Source organism: Frankliniella occidentalis, unplaced genomic scaffold, assembly GCF_000697945.3.
Source record: "Frankliniella occidentalis isolate FOCC.00 unplaced genomic scaffold, Focc_3.1 Scaffold93, whole genome shotgun sequence".
Taxonomy (NCBI): Eukaryota; Metazoa; Arthropoda; class Insecta; order Thysanoptera; family Thripidae; genus Frankliniella; species Frankliniella occidentalis.
Window position 1 is genome coordinate 871,276 of NW_026267222.1, and position 12,862 is coordinate 884,137.

The following is a 12,862-nucleotide window of genomic DNA, read 5'->3' on the forward strand; positions in this document are numbered from 1 at the left end:
CCCCCCAGCCCCCCTGGCCTGCTGGGCCCCCACCTCACGAGGCGCGCCCGACGCCAACACCGACGCCCCGGCCGACGCGACGCCGGCGCCTCGCTGAGTCACGTCGCTCCGGGACGGGCCCCGCCGCACACCGGGCGGCCACCGCTCTCCACCCGCCCGCCGAGGGGCGTAGCCTGCGCCCGCCGGGGGGCGTGCCTAAAGCGGGGGCCTGGCCGCCGGTGACCCAGAGGTGCCACGGCACAGGCCCATGGCAGCCCGGCACAGGCTGGTGACGCGCTCATGCTCGCGCTGACGGCACGGCGGCCCATGGCACGTCCAATGGAATGCGGCTGTGGCTGCGGCGGCGGGGCCGTGCATGGCCATGAGCTGCTGCTGCTGCCGCCGCCGCTGCGCGCCTCACCTCGCCGCACCGCGTGCTCCGGCCCCGCCGCGCTGCACCGCGCTCCACCTCTGCTCCGCCGAGGCTCGGCGCGGCCAGCCAGCCCGCCGTGCCCGTGCCCGCCATGGCTACACGGCCCTACCCGTCGCGTCGGCCCGCCCCACCCCATGGCAGCCAGAGGCTTGGCATCGTAGCGCCGCTCCGCTCAGCTCTGCTGGCGAGGCGGGCCGGGCCGCGCGAGCCGCGCCAGTGCGACCAGAGGCCTGGAGGAACGAGTACCCTGGAACGTTACGCTGCCGTCGCTCCGGCCGCCCTCCAGTCCACTCCATAGTCCAGCGCCTGCGTGCGCCAGGCGGGTCAGGTGAGACGGCCGAGCAGGCCATCAACAGCCGTCGCGTCCCCAGCGCCCCGCCCAGGTGGGCGCGTCACCCAGCCGCCGCAGCTGCGCCCAGCTGGCGAAGGGACCCCACCTGCCCCACCCTACCTGGCCCGCGGTGCTGGCCGCGTCCGGAAGGGAGGTGCTTCCCATGTCGCCCGGGGGGCTTACGGGGCCGTGGTCGCGGAGCGAACGCAGCCCGCGGCTCGCACCTACGCGTCAAGTGCTTCAAACCAGGTCCCGTACGCGGCCGGATCCCGTCGTGGCGCCCTCCCCGCTCCGCCCCGTGGGGCCTGGAGTTTCCAGTGCAGTGCTGTGCTGGGCCCCTGGCTCCGGCATAGCTCCGGGGCCCCCGTGGGACAAGCAGACGCAGCAAGCGCAGCCAGTGCCGCCGCGGGGAGGGCCGCCTTCGACGACGCCTCCACGCCTATCTATGTGGTCACTCCACTCCAGGTCGCAGGGGAGGGAGGAGGGAGAAGGGAGAGAGGCGGGCGCGGGGTTCGTGACGCGGGGCGCGCCAGTGACGTTGTCCAGGTGACGGCCGACTGCCCGATCACTATATGCAGCGACAGTGGCCTGGCGGCCTGCAGGCTTTGTTTTCATGAGCTCGACCTTTACGGGGGAAGGAGGAAGGCAGGGAAAAGTGTCTATGTGTGATGTGTGTGTGTGTGTGTATTGGGGAAAAGGGGGGGGGAGGGGCTGGAGTTTAGGGCGTAGGGAAGAGAGTTTCGAAAGCAGTTGGTTGAAAGAGAATAATAACAGGGAATGACAAAAACTCTGTAAACATGAATATTTTATTATTATTCTATTGTCATTGATGATTTGAGGTTCCAATTTATTTTATTTTCCACAGAATCCGGAACGTTACAACCAAGGGAAGTTGAGTCTGGCTGTACAACTGAGTGAAGAGTGTGACCGAGCCCAAAACAAAGACGCCTGGGAGTTAGCAGATTTGCTACGCAAGCCTCATGTAAAGGTATTTTCCAAAACCCAGATTTTGAATTTAGTTATTGCATTCTGGTTTTTTAATATTATTTTTATCTTCTAGGCAGTGTTGGGCACACACGATGTGGTGACTGGAAGAACAGAGGAACCTGATGTTTTACTAGAGTTCCAGCAACCAGAAATATTGAGGAAAATGGATAACAGTGAGATTCGTATGGTGGCAGTTAGGAGAGGTCACAATGAGCCACTTGTAAGTTCTTATTTCAAACAATGAACTAATTTTTATCATTGTTGACCTTTATTTTCAACCATTAATTCAATTTTCATCTGTTTAAATTAAAAGGGAATGACAGTACAAGTAGACGAAAATGGCAACCTGCTGATTGCAAGAATTCTTGCTGGCGGTATCATAGAGAGTCAGGGGTCTTTGAAAATAGGAGATTTTATTTTGGAAGTCAATGGTTACCCCGTGGACTCCCCTGAAGAACTTCAGGAGCGAATTGCTTACTCCAAAGAAACCATAACATTCAAAGTTGCGCCAGCAAAAGAGGAAAACAATCAGACATCTAATGAGTATGCAACAAATGTAGCAAAACAGAATGGTGCAAGCTCTGTGGTAAGCTCAATAAAATATTTGTAGCATGAATGCAGTGTATAGAAGGTATGGTTTACTCCTGATAAAACTGTTAAAAGTTCTAACTTGATCATTCACACAAATTTCAGTGTTATATGAGGGCACTCTTTAACTACAACCCATTGGAGGATACACTTCTTCCATGCAAAGAAATTGGTTTGGAATTCCAGCATGGTGACATTCTACAGGTAGTGACTTACTCATTAAACCCTCAAATAAACTAAATTACTTTAATTATTTTTATGTCTTGTGTAAAAGAAGTTTTCAGAACATGCAGCTATTTTTTTCTTTTGCAGATTGTAAACCAAGATGATCCGAATTGGTGGCAAGCTAAAAGGGTTGGATGGAATGGGCCAGCAGGCCTCATTCCCTCCCAGGAACTTGAGGAGAGAAGAAAAGCCTTTGTTGCACCAGATGCTGACTATGTGCATAAAATTGGAATATGTGGCACAAGGGTAAGTTCCAAATACCTACAACAAACTTAAAATAAAATACTAAAATAATTACTTAAAAAAATTCTATGTTTTGTAAAATTTTAGGTGTCAAAGAAAAAGAAAAAAATCAAGTACCAATCAAAGTCAAACAATGATTACGATAAGGCAGAATTACTGCTATATGAAGAAGTCACCCGTATGCCTCCTTTTAAGCGCAGAACTCTTGCTCTAGTTGGATCGCAAGGAGTTGGACGTCGCACACTGAAAAATCGATTAATCAACAGCAACACTGACAAGTTTGGAACTATTATGCCTTGTGAGTGTTCAACAGAACTAGTTTCAAACCATTCATTGCTTGAAGTCAAAGGAAAATTTATTAAAGGTTCTTTTTATTCTAGATACCTCTAGACCGCAGCGAGATTATGAAGACAATGGAAAGTGCTACTGGTTTGTAGACAGAGAAACTATAGAGAGTGATATTCGCAATCACAAATACCTTGAATATGGTGAGCACAAAGGTCACATTTATGGAACAACATTGGATTCAATAAGAGAAGTCATCAATGATGGGAAGATGTGTGTCCTTGACTGCAGCCCAGCAGTAAGTAAATTGTGTGGATAAAGTCACAATCAAAGTACAGGGTTACTCTTTTAGAAATCTTATTTATAATTGTTATTTTTAGGCATTGAAGATCCTCCACAATTCGTCAGAATTCATGCCATACGTCATTTTTATTGCTGCACCTGGTATGGAGCAGCTTAAAACTCTCCACAATTATGGCAGGGGAAGCAGAAACGTGATGGTAATTTAAACTTTAATTAAGGAAAGTTAATCTGTTTTTCACAAATTTTGAGATTTTGTAATTTTACAAAACATTTATTCTTTACAGTTTGATCGGCAGAGTTCAATAAGATTTAGCTCACAGAGGGCTCGCACACTTCAATCTCTCCAAACAATGTTTGAGGTAAGGCATGCATATTTAATATTATCTGATGTGTGCTCCTATGACTGAAAACTAACGCATTATGTACTGTCATCATAGGAAGAAGATCTTTTACGTATGGTAGAGGAAAGTGCCTGCCTGCAACGTACGTATGAAAAGTACATAGACTATGTCATTGTGAATGAGGATCATGATGAAACATTCCGTAAGGTGGTTCAACAACTGGAGACCCTCAGTTCTGAGAACCAATGGGTCCCAGTCAATTGGGTGTACTGAGCAGTGATATCAAACATGTATGTGTTCTGTGTTGTATGATATATTTTGTTACTGATGCCAGAAGTTCTTTTCTTTATAACTTAAATGAGCTTTATTCTTGATGTGCCTATCTTTTTATGGTTTTCATCAATGTGAAATCAAACTGTTGTTTTGTTCATTGTTTATTGTACATAAAAATAGCTTAAGAAAACAAATACTTGACAACAATAATATCAAGTTTTTGAAAAGCACAACTAGTATTAACATGAAATGAATTTTCATTAAATTTGTAAATATCTCATATTATTCTCACATTTCATGTGAAAAAGAAACTGCCATTAATGAAGTAGATTTGAAATGTACAGATTCCATACCTGTACGGCAGGAATGTTTCATTTGCAAGAAAATCCGTCCAATAATGTGATTAAATAAGTGAGGAGTCAACAACAAAAAAGATAAAATAAATGATGATACACTTTCCTACTTGATCTTGCTTGTTTTCTTTCACAAATTAAAAAAAAAAAACATAAACAAAAGATGTAGTGCACCAGGAAGTTGCCATAAAAAATTACAGAGTTCAGAAAAAAATTAGCTTAAAGTTTATTTTTTGAAAAAAACAAAAACAAAATAGAATGTACATCAGTCAGGGGAAAGAAGAGGTTGAACTTTGTTATTATTATGATCGACTGCTCTTAACAGAAAACTGAGCCACTCATTATCCATTTCTGCTGTGACATCACTTTGTCTGGCTAGCTCAAGGAATTCTCTCACCACTGTCACTACAGAAAGAGCCTGAAAAAATGAAGATACATAGAGAATTATCAGGACCTGAATGTACTAATACACACTTGGTTTTCTGGAAAAACTACCTGAAAAGACAACTTAAAAGGACATTATGTTTAAAGGACTTACCGTAGAACTAACAGCAGATTTGTTCATGGGGGGATAAACAGCTGCGACAAAAGTATCCACAGCCGGGCTTAACTTTTCTGCAGCAACAGCCAATCGATCAAGTTGCTGGGCTCCACCAGGTTCCTTGCAGTTACCTCTAAGGCGAACCGCTTCTGAAACCTGTAAAACATTGAATGGATCATTAGTTTTCCCTTCGAAAAAGGATAAATATTTTTTTTTATGAACTTCAAGAAGCTTACCTTTTTAATTGATGCACGAGCAGTACGTACAAGGCCCACACACGGGGCCAAGAGTTCTCTATCTTGGTTAGTCCAATTTGCTGAATTATCTACCTCCTCATTCTCAGAAAGACGAGAACATTTCACCTCCTTTATAAATAAAAATAGGATAAAAGAATCTCATTACAATTAAAACCAAATCAAACAGTAGTCAAGTTTATTTTAAGAGGAAGCAATATGAAAACAAACCTCTTCAATTTCTTGGAGTGCATCAGTTAGAAGCATTTCTTCTCTAGCTAATAGTGCTCGTGTAGCAGCTAAATTATCTCTTGGCAACTTCTCTAAAGCAGAGCAGGCTTCCCATACACAACCAGTCATTTGCAACTGAGGACCACTTTCAGCTCTATAAGAAAACACAAAGATATATAACAGTTGTTAATTAACACTAAGGTCCTATAACAAGGAAATTGATACTCACGCTTTTAATGCCTTTAGTAAAGTAGCCAATGCTTCTCCAGTACGTAATACAGCTGTGCGCAATTCCTTTCGTAGTAGGCTACCTTTGGGAGGAGATCTACGGCATGCAGTCACAAGTGAGGTCCATGCAGCCTCAACACCATTGACAATACTCTGGGCAATACTAGCGGCAGGTTTTGGAGGCTGGGTGAGTGCTAAAGTCAATTTAGCAACTTCACTTGCAATTTGTTGAGTGGCACCTCCTGTTAGGATTGCATTCAAATTTAATGCAAATACAGTAAAATTGACAATTTTGAAAGAAACATAAAATACATAAGAAAAATTACTTACCAACATCTTGCCAAAAGTTATCAGGTGTAGGTGCAGATTCATCTTCTTCCTCAAGAGGAGCTGTATGGTAGGTACAATACAAAACAAGTGCGTCAAGCACAATCAACAAGTAATGCTCGTACATTTGGCAGAAGAGATGAGTTAAAGACATTGACAAACCGACATTAGACAAATGCTACTCTGCCACAAAACATGATCTTTAAAATAGTCAATAAAAATACGATAAAATGAAGATTCGAAATGCATTTTTGTGAGTCATGTCATCCGCCCAGTCTCAGTACATGTAGGACATCCAAGAGAATAGAGAATTTACACCATACATTAGAGTGACCTTGTGGGCATTAAGACAGCACCAAATGTGTGTTCAAAACATAACACCGTCTACATGCAATGACAAGGGTTCGCAATGTCGATTCATAAACATCTGATGATGAACTTGCAAAGTGCGCACAAAGTGACCACAGAGATCGGCCAATGCTTTAGGCACACCAGGCTATATAACCTCCCTTGCCAATATTTTACCTTCTGTCAGTTCCTTCAAAGTTTCCTTCACGCTGCAGTGCGCCGTTTCCAACACTTTTGCGACTGTCAGGGCCATTTTTGCATTTAAGGGCATAAAATTGAGATTACAAATATTTGAAGGCCATAACACGTTGCAATGTTTAGCTTAAATCTGCCATGGGCCGGATCGGAAGAGCCGCTATCGACATCAAATCGAGATGAAAATCGATAGCAAAATTACTTCGATATCTACCAGAAAATTGAAAATTGTCGGGAATTACTGCTTGTTTTGATATTTTACGGGTTAATAATAGCTAAGAAAAAAATCAAAAATTGATTTTGCCCGGATTCATTAACGGAAAATTTCCTCACTGCGGTTAAAGCGGTCCGGTAGCCTTCACTCTAACCCTTTCAAAATTCACCGGTAGTCCGTTTTCGTCTCTCTCGCACCCATTGCACTGCGTACGGGTGAGAAAGAGACGGAGATTACGCTCGGACCATTCAAACGCACCCCATCTGTAGTTGAAGTTGGGAATCATCGCCGCTGTGACTGCAGCAGTAGCGGTAGAAGTGGTGTTTGATTGTGATTTGTATGTTCTCGTCTATCCCTGCAGCCCTACGTCTCGCGACTCCTTCACTTCGGTACGAATCAAACAAAAAGGGACTAAAATTTTCTGTTCGCTATTCAAAGTTGTATTTTGGTCGAGGTCATTACCCTCTAAATACGCTCGCCAGCCCCAAGCATAGCATAGGCCAAAGCAGGGGCAAGACGACCAATTGTTTGGGCGTAGCATCTTCTGTCCCTTTTACGTCGTATTTTCTCCTTTGTTTGAATCGCCAAAGCAGTTCCTTATGTTCCATAATAAGTGTTGGACAAGTTATTCCTTCGGTGGTTGAGGGATCCAGGTAAATTGCTCCTCAGTCAGTGAAAAGCCGACGTTTTTGCGAATTGCATTGTGCATCAAAGAACTTGTGTTCATTATTGATTTTTGTACTGTTAATCATTTCTATTGATATTAGTGCTTTTCAATAGTTTCATCCGCATCCCAACGTTGCTACGACCTTTCTTAGTAATTCCGTTTTCGTCTATCTTTAAATTTTGGGCTAACCTGATCTTAAATTTTTAGTTGTAGGTTATTTATTTTTTAATTTAATGTTTTATTGCTTTTGTTACCATGTTGATGAGTACGTTTTTGGAGAGAGTTGTTTGCTCTTTTAAAAGTATTAGTTAGTTAATCCATCTTTTTTGAGCCTCTTTCAAGCCTGTAGATGTCAGCCAATGTCAATGGCCTGTGGCAATTCTCACTTGTATTTCCAGTATGCCCTCCTTTAACTCTTGCCACCCCTTTCACAGTGTGTGCTCTTCGTGATTGTACTATTGTATTTGTTCTAATCTTGAGAACTGGCACCTTTATCACATATTGTAAAATAACTGGATGACATTATGCTTAATCTGTATCCTTGAAAAACTAGCCTATTGACTAATTTTGGTAGAGCATTATGGCTTTGGTGGTTGCAGTGTTATAAAAACAAAAGCTCTGAGATTTGTTTTTGAAAACTCTAACTATTTTGTTTAAATGTTTGTTTCTTAAAATTCTTTTATAAAGGTGATGGCGTCTGGGGCTGGATCAAGTGGAGCAGGACGTGGTCGAGGCACACCCTCATTAAACGATAATAAAAGTGGTGATAGTAAGGATAGTAAGCCTAATCCAAAGATGTCCAAAGCTCTCAGTACATCTGCTAAAAGGTACGTACTGAATTGAATGTTGACTTAGAAGCTCAAGTTCACATAAGTAGAAGTTATGGTGAACTAAGTTTAGTTTTTACCTATTTGTGTACTGTAGTCTTGCTAAACTATTGATTTACATTGACTGTTGCTCCACCATGATAAAGTAACTACTTAGTTATTCTGTTTCCAACTGTGATGCAAGGATGCTGAGAATTAAGTCATACATGTGTTTATTTACTTCTACCTTTTTTTTCCATTCTTCCAGAATTCAAAAGGAGTTAGCTGAAATTACCCTTGACCCACCTCCAAATTGCAGGTTTGCTCTAATTAGAAATGATATATCTATTTATTATCTCAAGTATGCATCAGAAGTTGAAATGTTTTCTGACCAATTCTTTTATTTTTTTTTATAGTGCTGGTCCTAAGGGTGACAACCTATATGAATGGGTCTCCACAATTCTTGGACCGCCTGGCTCTGTGTATGAGGGAGGTGTTTTCTTCTTGGATATTCATTTTTCAGCAGAATATCCTTTCAAGCCACCTAAGGTAATATTCTTTTTACAATTACAGTATCCCCAGGATTTCTTGTTACCATTGGAATTATTTTATCTAACATTGGTATGTCATTTTTATTTCAGGTGACATTCCGTACCAGAATTTATCACTGCAACATTAACAGCCAAGGTGTAATTTGCTTGGATATTTTGAAGGACAATTGGTCTCCAGCACTCACGATCTCTAAGGTCCTTTTGTCTATTTGCTCCCTTCTGACTGATTGCAATCCAGGTAATGTACTTAGCATAATCTGTTCATGCACTCTTAATTCTACTCCCTTGATATACTAATTTTACTTTCCCTCGTACAGCTGACCCTCTTGTGGGCAGTATAGCAACACAGTATCTGCAGAATCGTGAAGAACATGACAGAGTCGCACGATTGTGGACCAAGCGTTATGCTACGTGATATGGACTTCTGTTCTTTTACTAAGGGTGATCTGGACACAGTATGTCATGAGCAATGACAGTGTCACTGTTAATGGCAGGGTTGTGTGAGTGTATTTTACCCTGCAGTATATAGATTCTTCTTTTTTTTATGTTGTGTATGACCTTTTTTATGTTTAGAATTTAAATGAAATTAGATATATCTAAATAAGAAATAAAATAAAGTAATGTGTCTACATGCTGAGAATTCAGCAACAAGGCTGTTGCTGGCTCTCCAGGAGCCACAAATTAAAGACTTTTATACTTGCATATTTATCTATTTTATTCTTCAATGTGGACTACCTAGCTGATTTAAATGCAATGGTTCATTGGAAAGTATGATTAACTAAACCATTAATTAATGCTCTAGGATGCAATTATTGTTGTCGGGCAAGAGGACCATTTTTGGTTTGATATTTGTTGTCTGATGTTTGGAACATAATGTAATTTTGGTGCTTTGTGATGCTCAAGTCAAATGTATTCCATTGTTCCTAACCAGCAAGCGTGTGCTGCCTCCCTTGCACTTTGTAGGCATGGATCCTACTGAGGGCTTTCATGCAGAAAATGAGGTAGAAAACAGTCTGTTCTGTGATTTGTCAATGAATTGAGACTCATGTGGAAAGTTTCTCGTAGATATGCACTGATTTTTCTCTTCCTACTTAGCACAAATATGAGTTCATTTTAATATCTGAGGATGAATGGTTGTATATGTCGATTATATGGAGTGTTATTTGAAGAATATCGAAATTGGTGTGCCAGAAATTTTATGTTAAGTTTGATTAAACTCATTTTTAAAAAAGCTATTATTATTTTTTCTTTGGGTAGGACTTGCTTGTATTCTAACTTAAGTGTGTGAGGTATAATTCATGTTTAATTGCAGGCCTCTGATATGAGTTGTCCCATTTTCTTTTTCTGCTAGGAGATTGATATTGTTGGTAAGCTGTGTCCTGATAATTTTTCAGTTTCTAATTTAATTAATTACTTGAATATCCCCATGAACTGTATTCCATCATCTGGTGAAATAAGAAATCTTTTGAAATTAAGTACAGTTAAGGCTTTCTTTGCTGTCACTTTGTTTTGTTTTTATGGAAAGCTAGTAAATCCTAATGAATGGGATAAACCAGACTGACTTTTTAAAGGAAATGTCTTGTGCTTTGATAGCTTCAGCTCCGTAGGACTATGTGTGGTGGGATTCATCCCTGGACTTTTGTCGATTTTCTTAAGTGTGTTAGATTGCAGATTAGGTCTGTCTTGTTCCATATCAGTGAGTGAATAAGCCAATCAAACAATGACCGTGAAAGAGAATGTTTCATGTCAATAAAAACAATAATAATTACTGGTATGTGAATTATTGTTCTTTTACCTCATCCTTCCCAGGTAGACAATGATTCTTATTAAAGTCTCTTATCACTGAACTGCAGAACGAAGCTAATGGAGCAGTTTTAGTGAACCAGAGAACCAAACACTTCTATAACTTAAAACATGCATCTGTAATATGTACAGATCTCATCTCACTCTGGAATCACAGGAGACGGCTGTCCAGCAGCAACCGGTTTATCTACAAGTGTTCATTTGGTGGCCTAAGCTCCCGGCGCTCAACCTCATGATGCCAAAATTAACCCTCACTGCAGTGGCTTGGGGTTGCGTTTTTCTATGTCACTCTCGTGGCCAGCTGACCACTCCCCGTGGGGAAGGCCCTCTCCAGAGACAAGCCCCGGAGGGGGGGGGGGCAAAGGGGCGGTGCCGCTCGGCTCGGAGCAGCAGCCGTAGAATGGAGCGGTGAAAGTGGTCTGCAATGGGTGCGAACACGGGTTAGTCTTCTGTGTGTGAAAGAAGAAAGAAGATTTGTGTTTGTGGGAGGTTGCGGTCGACAATTCGTATGGGTCTGGCAGAGCCACCTGTTCGCCTGCTCCAGGTCCAAGTCGTCACCGCAAAACGACACCGAGATAGCTCCCCGCGTGATCAGGGTTGGCACAATTTTTGCTGTGTTGAGGAGTGGCATGATGGTTTGACTTGGCCGCACTTTTCGGAGGGGAGGGGGTTGCTGACCGAGGAGGGGTCGAACGGGCTGAGCCCGGGCTGGCAGCGTAAGCAAGGGTAACCAGTTCGGTTGGGAGATCGCTCTCCAGCGCCAGCCAGCGCAGCGCCTCCAGGCCGCCTCCGCCGCTCCCGTCGCGTCCTCTCGCTCTCCCCCTCCGCGTCGCCCGCCGCAGGTGGGAGAGAGACGGAGGGGCCCGGGGCGGCGCAATATCCCAACGCAGCCACTTGTGTGCAACAAGACAAGGCGAGATGGGCGCGGGGAGGGAGGAGGAGAGCGAGAAGGGGGAAGGGGGGGACAAAGACAGCCAAGACACCACCGCCAGCAAGTCGCCAGCGCTCCTGGCGGTGCAGCGCGGACCTACCAGGCAACCCGTACCAGCGAGAGACGGTGGCCCCACCGGCGGTTGGGACCGACCCGCGAAGGGGCGCGGGGCCCGGTGGGGGCGCTGTGCGCCGCGCCTGCCGGGGCGGGGCGGGGCGGGGCGGGGACGCGGGCAAGAGGCGCGGAGGGGGCCGCGGAGAGCCGGTCGACCGAAGGCAGACACAGACGGTCCCCCCGGTCAGTCCAGGCCGCGCCGCCCCGTGGAGAGCAGAGCGAGCAGAGCCCGTCCCGTCCCGCGCGCCGCGCCTCCTCGCCCAGTGACTCGACCGGACCGGTCCGACGGCAGCGCAGCGCGCACGCAGGCCAACAAGTGCCACACGGTGACCTCCCGCGCACCCCCCCCCTCCCCCCGGCTCTTTCGCGCGCGTGCGACCGCGTGTTTGTCTGTGACCGGCAGCGCGCCGCCGCCGCCGCCGCCGCAGCAGCCCGGCTGTGTTTGTTGTGTGTGGTGAAAGTCATCATGCCGTAACCATGTGGATACCTGCTCGCCGTTCACCAGCGTCGCCACCAGCACGACCATCGTCGGCACCCTCGACGGCGCCGCACCTGTAGGCGGCCGTGCGAGCCGTGCGTGCGCTCGACGCTCGACGGAGACGGAGGTGCGTAGCGCCGAGCGCGGCAGCGCCAGGCAGAGCATCGCGGCGGCGTGGCGCGGAGTAGCGCTTGCTTTATTTCGGTGTCAAGGCAAGTCGCAACGCGAACACAAACCCGGCGCGAGCGCGACAGCGTGGACGCGCCCCCCGGGTGCTCCTCGTCGCGGTCCTCCGCGTGCCGGGGGAGCGTCCTGGGCGGCCGCAGCGGCGCCCGTGGCCCCCCGCAGCCTCTAAGGTCCTCCAGCCTCCAGCCGTCAGAGGGAGAGCGGGGGGGGGGGGGTCGCGCCGGTTGACAGCTGGCCTCATGTCGAGGATCCAATCTGTGGGTCATAAGTGACCGTTCATGAACCCGTCCATAGGGGCGTAAGAAAGGAGCGACGACGACGAAGAGCGAAGGAGAGAGAGAAAGAAAGAGGGGGAGAAAGTAGGAGGCTGGGCTGCAAGCGGGGCCGGGGCCGGCGCAGCGCCCGCCCGAGTCTTCCGCGTGCGGACCACATCCGCCACGTCCTGGCGCGGAGGTGGCGACAGCGGTCCACGCGCGCAGGCCAGGCCTCCAGGAGGCTGCAGGAGGAGGCCCTGTGACCCTGCAGGAGACAGATCCTGCTGCTGCCGGGAGTGTTGTTAGACCCGAACCGCGGGTATTTCCAGGGCCGCGCCGCCGCACGCCGCACACCGCGCTGGGATGAGCCGTCTTGTGGTCGCGGGGGCCCGGGCCGCGGGGAAGAGGGGAGGG

At 46.4% G+C, this 12,862-nt stretch overlaps 4 protein-coding genes across 5 annotated transcripts in view; 3 read left to right on the plus strand and 1 right to left on the minus strand.

Moving 5' to 3' along the window:
* Positions 1 to 4,455, plus strand: part of LOC113209606 (protein PALS2) — an 18,446-nt gene extending 13,991 nt beyond the window's left edge. Inside the window, exons 3-12 of the mRNA XM_026427228.2 lie at positions 1,609 to 1,731; positions 1,804 to 1,950; positions 2,044 to 2,316; positions 2,424 to 2,522; positions 2,631 to 2,789; positions 2,874 to 3,084; positions 3,167 to 3,369; positions 3,452 to 3,571; positions 3,659 to 3,733; positions 3,812 to 4,455. Coding sequence (XP_026283013.2) covers positions 1,609 to 1,731; positions 1,804 to 1,950; positions 2,044 to 2,316; positions 2,424 to 2,522; positions 2,631 to 2,789; positions 2,874 to 3,084; positions 3,167 to 3,369; positions 3,452 to 3,571; positions 3,659 to 3,733; positions 3,812 to 3,988 — 1,587 coding nt within the window. The 3' untranslated portion in view covers positions 3,989 to 4,455. The remainder of the gene's footprint in view (positions 1 to 1,608; positions 1,732 to 1,803; positions 1,951 to 2,043; positions 2,317 to 2,423; positions 2,523 to 2,630; positions 2,790 to 2,873; positions 3,085 to 3,166; positions 3,370 to 3,451; positions 3,572 to 3,658; positions 3,734 to 3,811) is intronic.
* An 88-nt stretch (positions 4,456 to 4,543) lies between these two features.
* Positions 4,544 to 6,616, minus strand: LOC113209607 (cyclin-D1-binding protein 1 homolog). Its single transcript, XM_026427229.2, has 7 exons — positions 6,427 to 6,616; positions 5,905 to 5,964; positions 5,576 to 5,816; positions 5,347 to 5,500; positions 5,119 to 5,247; positions 4,880 to 5,038; positions 4,544 to 4,759 (listed from the first exon to the last, which is right to left on the minus strand). Exons 1-7 carry the CDS (start codon positions 6,518 to 6,520, stop codon positions 4,607 to 4,609), a joined length of 990 nt encoding a protein of 329 aa, XP_026283014.1. The 5' UTR covers positions 6,521 to 6,616; the 3' UTR covers positions 4,544 to 4,606.
* Positions 6,617 to 6,888: 272 nt separating this feature from the next.
* On the plus strand, positions 6,889 to 10,456 carry LOC113209608 (ubiquitin-conjugating enzyme E2-24 kDa). 2 transcript variants are annotated; one of them, XM_026427230.2, is made up of 6 exons: positions 6,889 to 7,047; positions 8,013 to 8,152; positions 8,400 to 8,450; positions 8,548 to 8,680; positions 8,773 to 8,920; positions 9,000 to 10,456. In XM_026427230.2, exons 2-6 carry the CDS (start codon positions 8,016 to 8,018, stop codon positions 9,095 to 9,097), a joined length of 567 nt encoding a protein of 188 aa, XP_026283015.1. In that variant the 5' UTR covers positions 6,889 to 7,047; positions 8,013 to 8,015; the 3' UTR covers positions 9,098 to 10,456. The 2 variants fall into 2 exon arrangements, with proteins under 2 accessions (XP_026283015.1, XP_026283016.1); XM_026427231.2 differs by lacking the exon at positions 6,889 to 7,047 and adding an exon at positions 7,063 to 7,311.
* A 1,238-nt stretch (positions 10,457 to 11,694) lies between these two features.
* LOC113209609 (diacylglycerol lipase-beta-like) overlaps positions 11,695 to 12,862 on the plus strand; it is a 30,608-nt gene continuing 29,440 nt past the window's right edge. Inside the window, exon 1 of the mRNA XM_026427232.2 lies at positions 11,695 to 12,135. The gene's annotated coding sequence lies outside the window, so the exon portion shown is untranslated. The remainder of the gene's footprint in view (positions 12,136 to 12,862) is intronic.

What these genes read in the sequence shown, in the direction of transcription:
- LOC113209607 (XM_026427229.2), bottom strand. Translation starts at nt 6,520, where the DNA reads ATGCCCTTAAATGCAAAAATGGCCCTGACAGTCGCAAAAGTGTTGGAA. An exon ending in TAACTTTTGGCAAGATGTTG is followed by an intron (nt 5,817 to 5,904) that starts GTAAGTAATTTT and finishes CAATCCTAACAG; the next exon opens with GAGGTGCCACTCAACAAATT. An exon ending in CTCGTGCATCAATTAAAAAG is followed by an intron (nt 5,039 to 5,118) that starts GTAAGCTTCTTG and finishes AATGTTTTACAG; the next exon opens with GTTTCAGAAGCGGTTCGCCT.
- LOC113209608 (XM_026427230.2), top strand. Translation starts at nt 8,016, where the DNA reads ATGGCGTCTGGGGCTGGATCAAGTGGAGCAGGACGTGGTCGAGGCACA. An exon ending in GACCCACCTCCAAATTGCAG is followed by an intron (nt 8,451 to 8,547) that starts GTTTGCTCTAAT and finishes TTTTTTTTATAG; the next exon opens with TGCTGGTCCTAAGGGTGACA. An exon ending in ATCCTTTCAAGCCACCTAAG is followed by an intron (nt 8,681 to 8,772) that starts GTAATATTCTTT and finishes TTTTTATTTCAG; the next exon opens with GTGACATTCCGTACCAGAAT.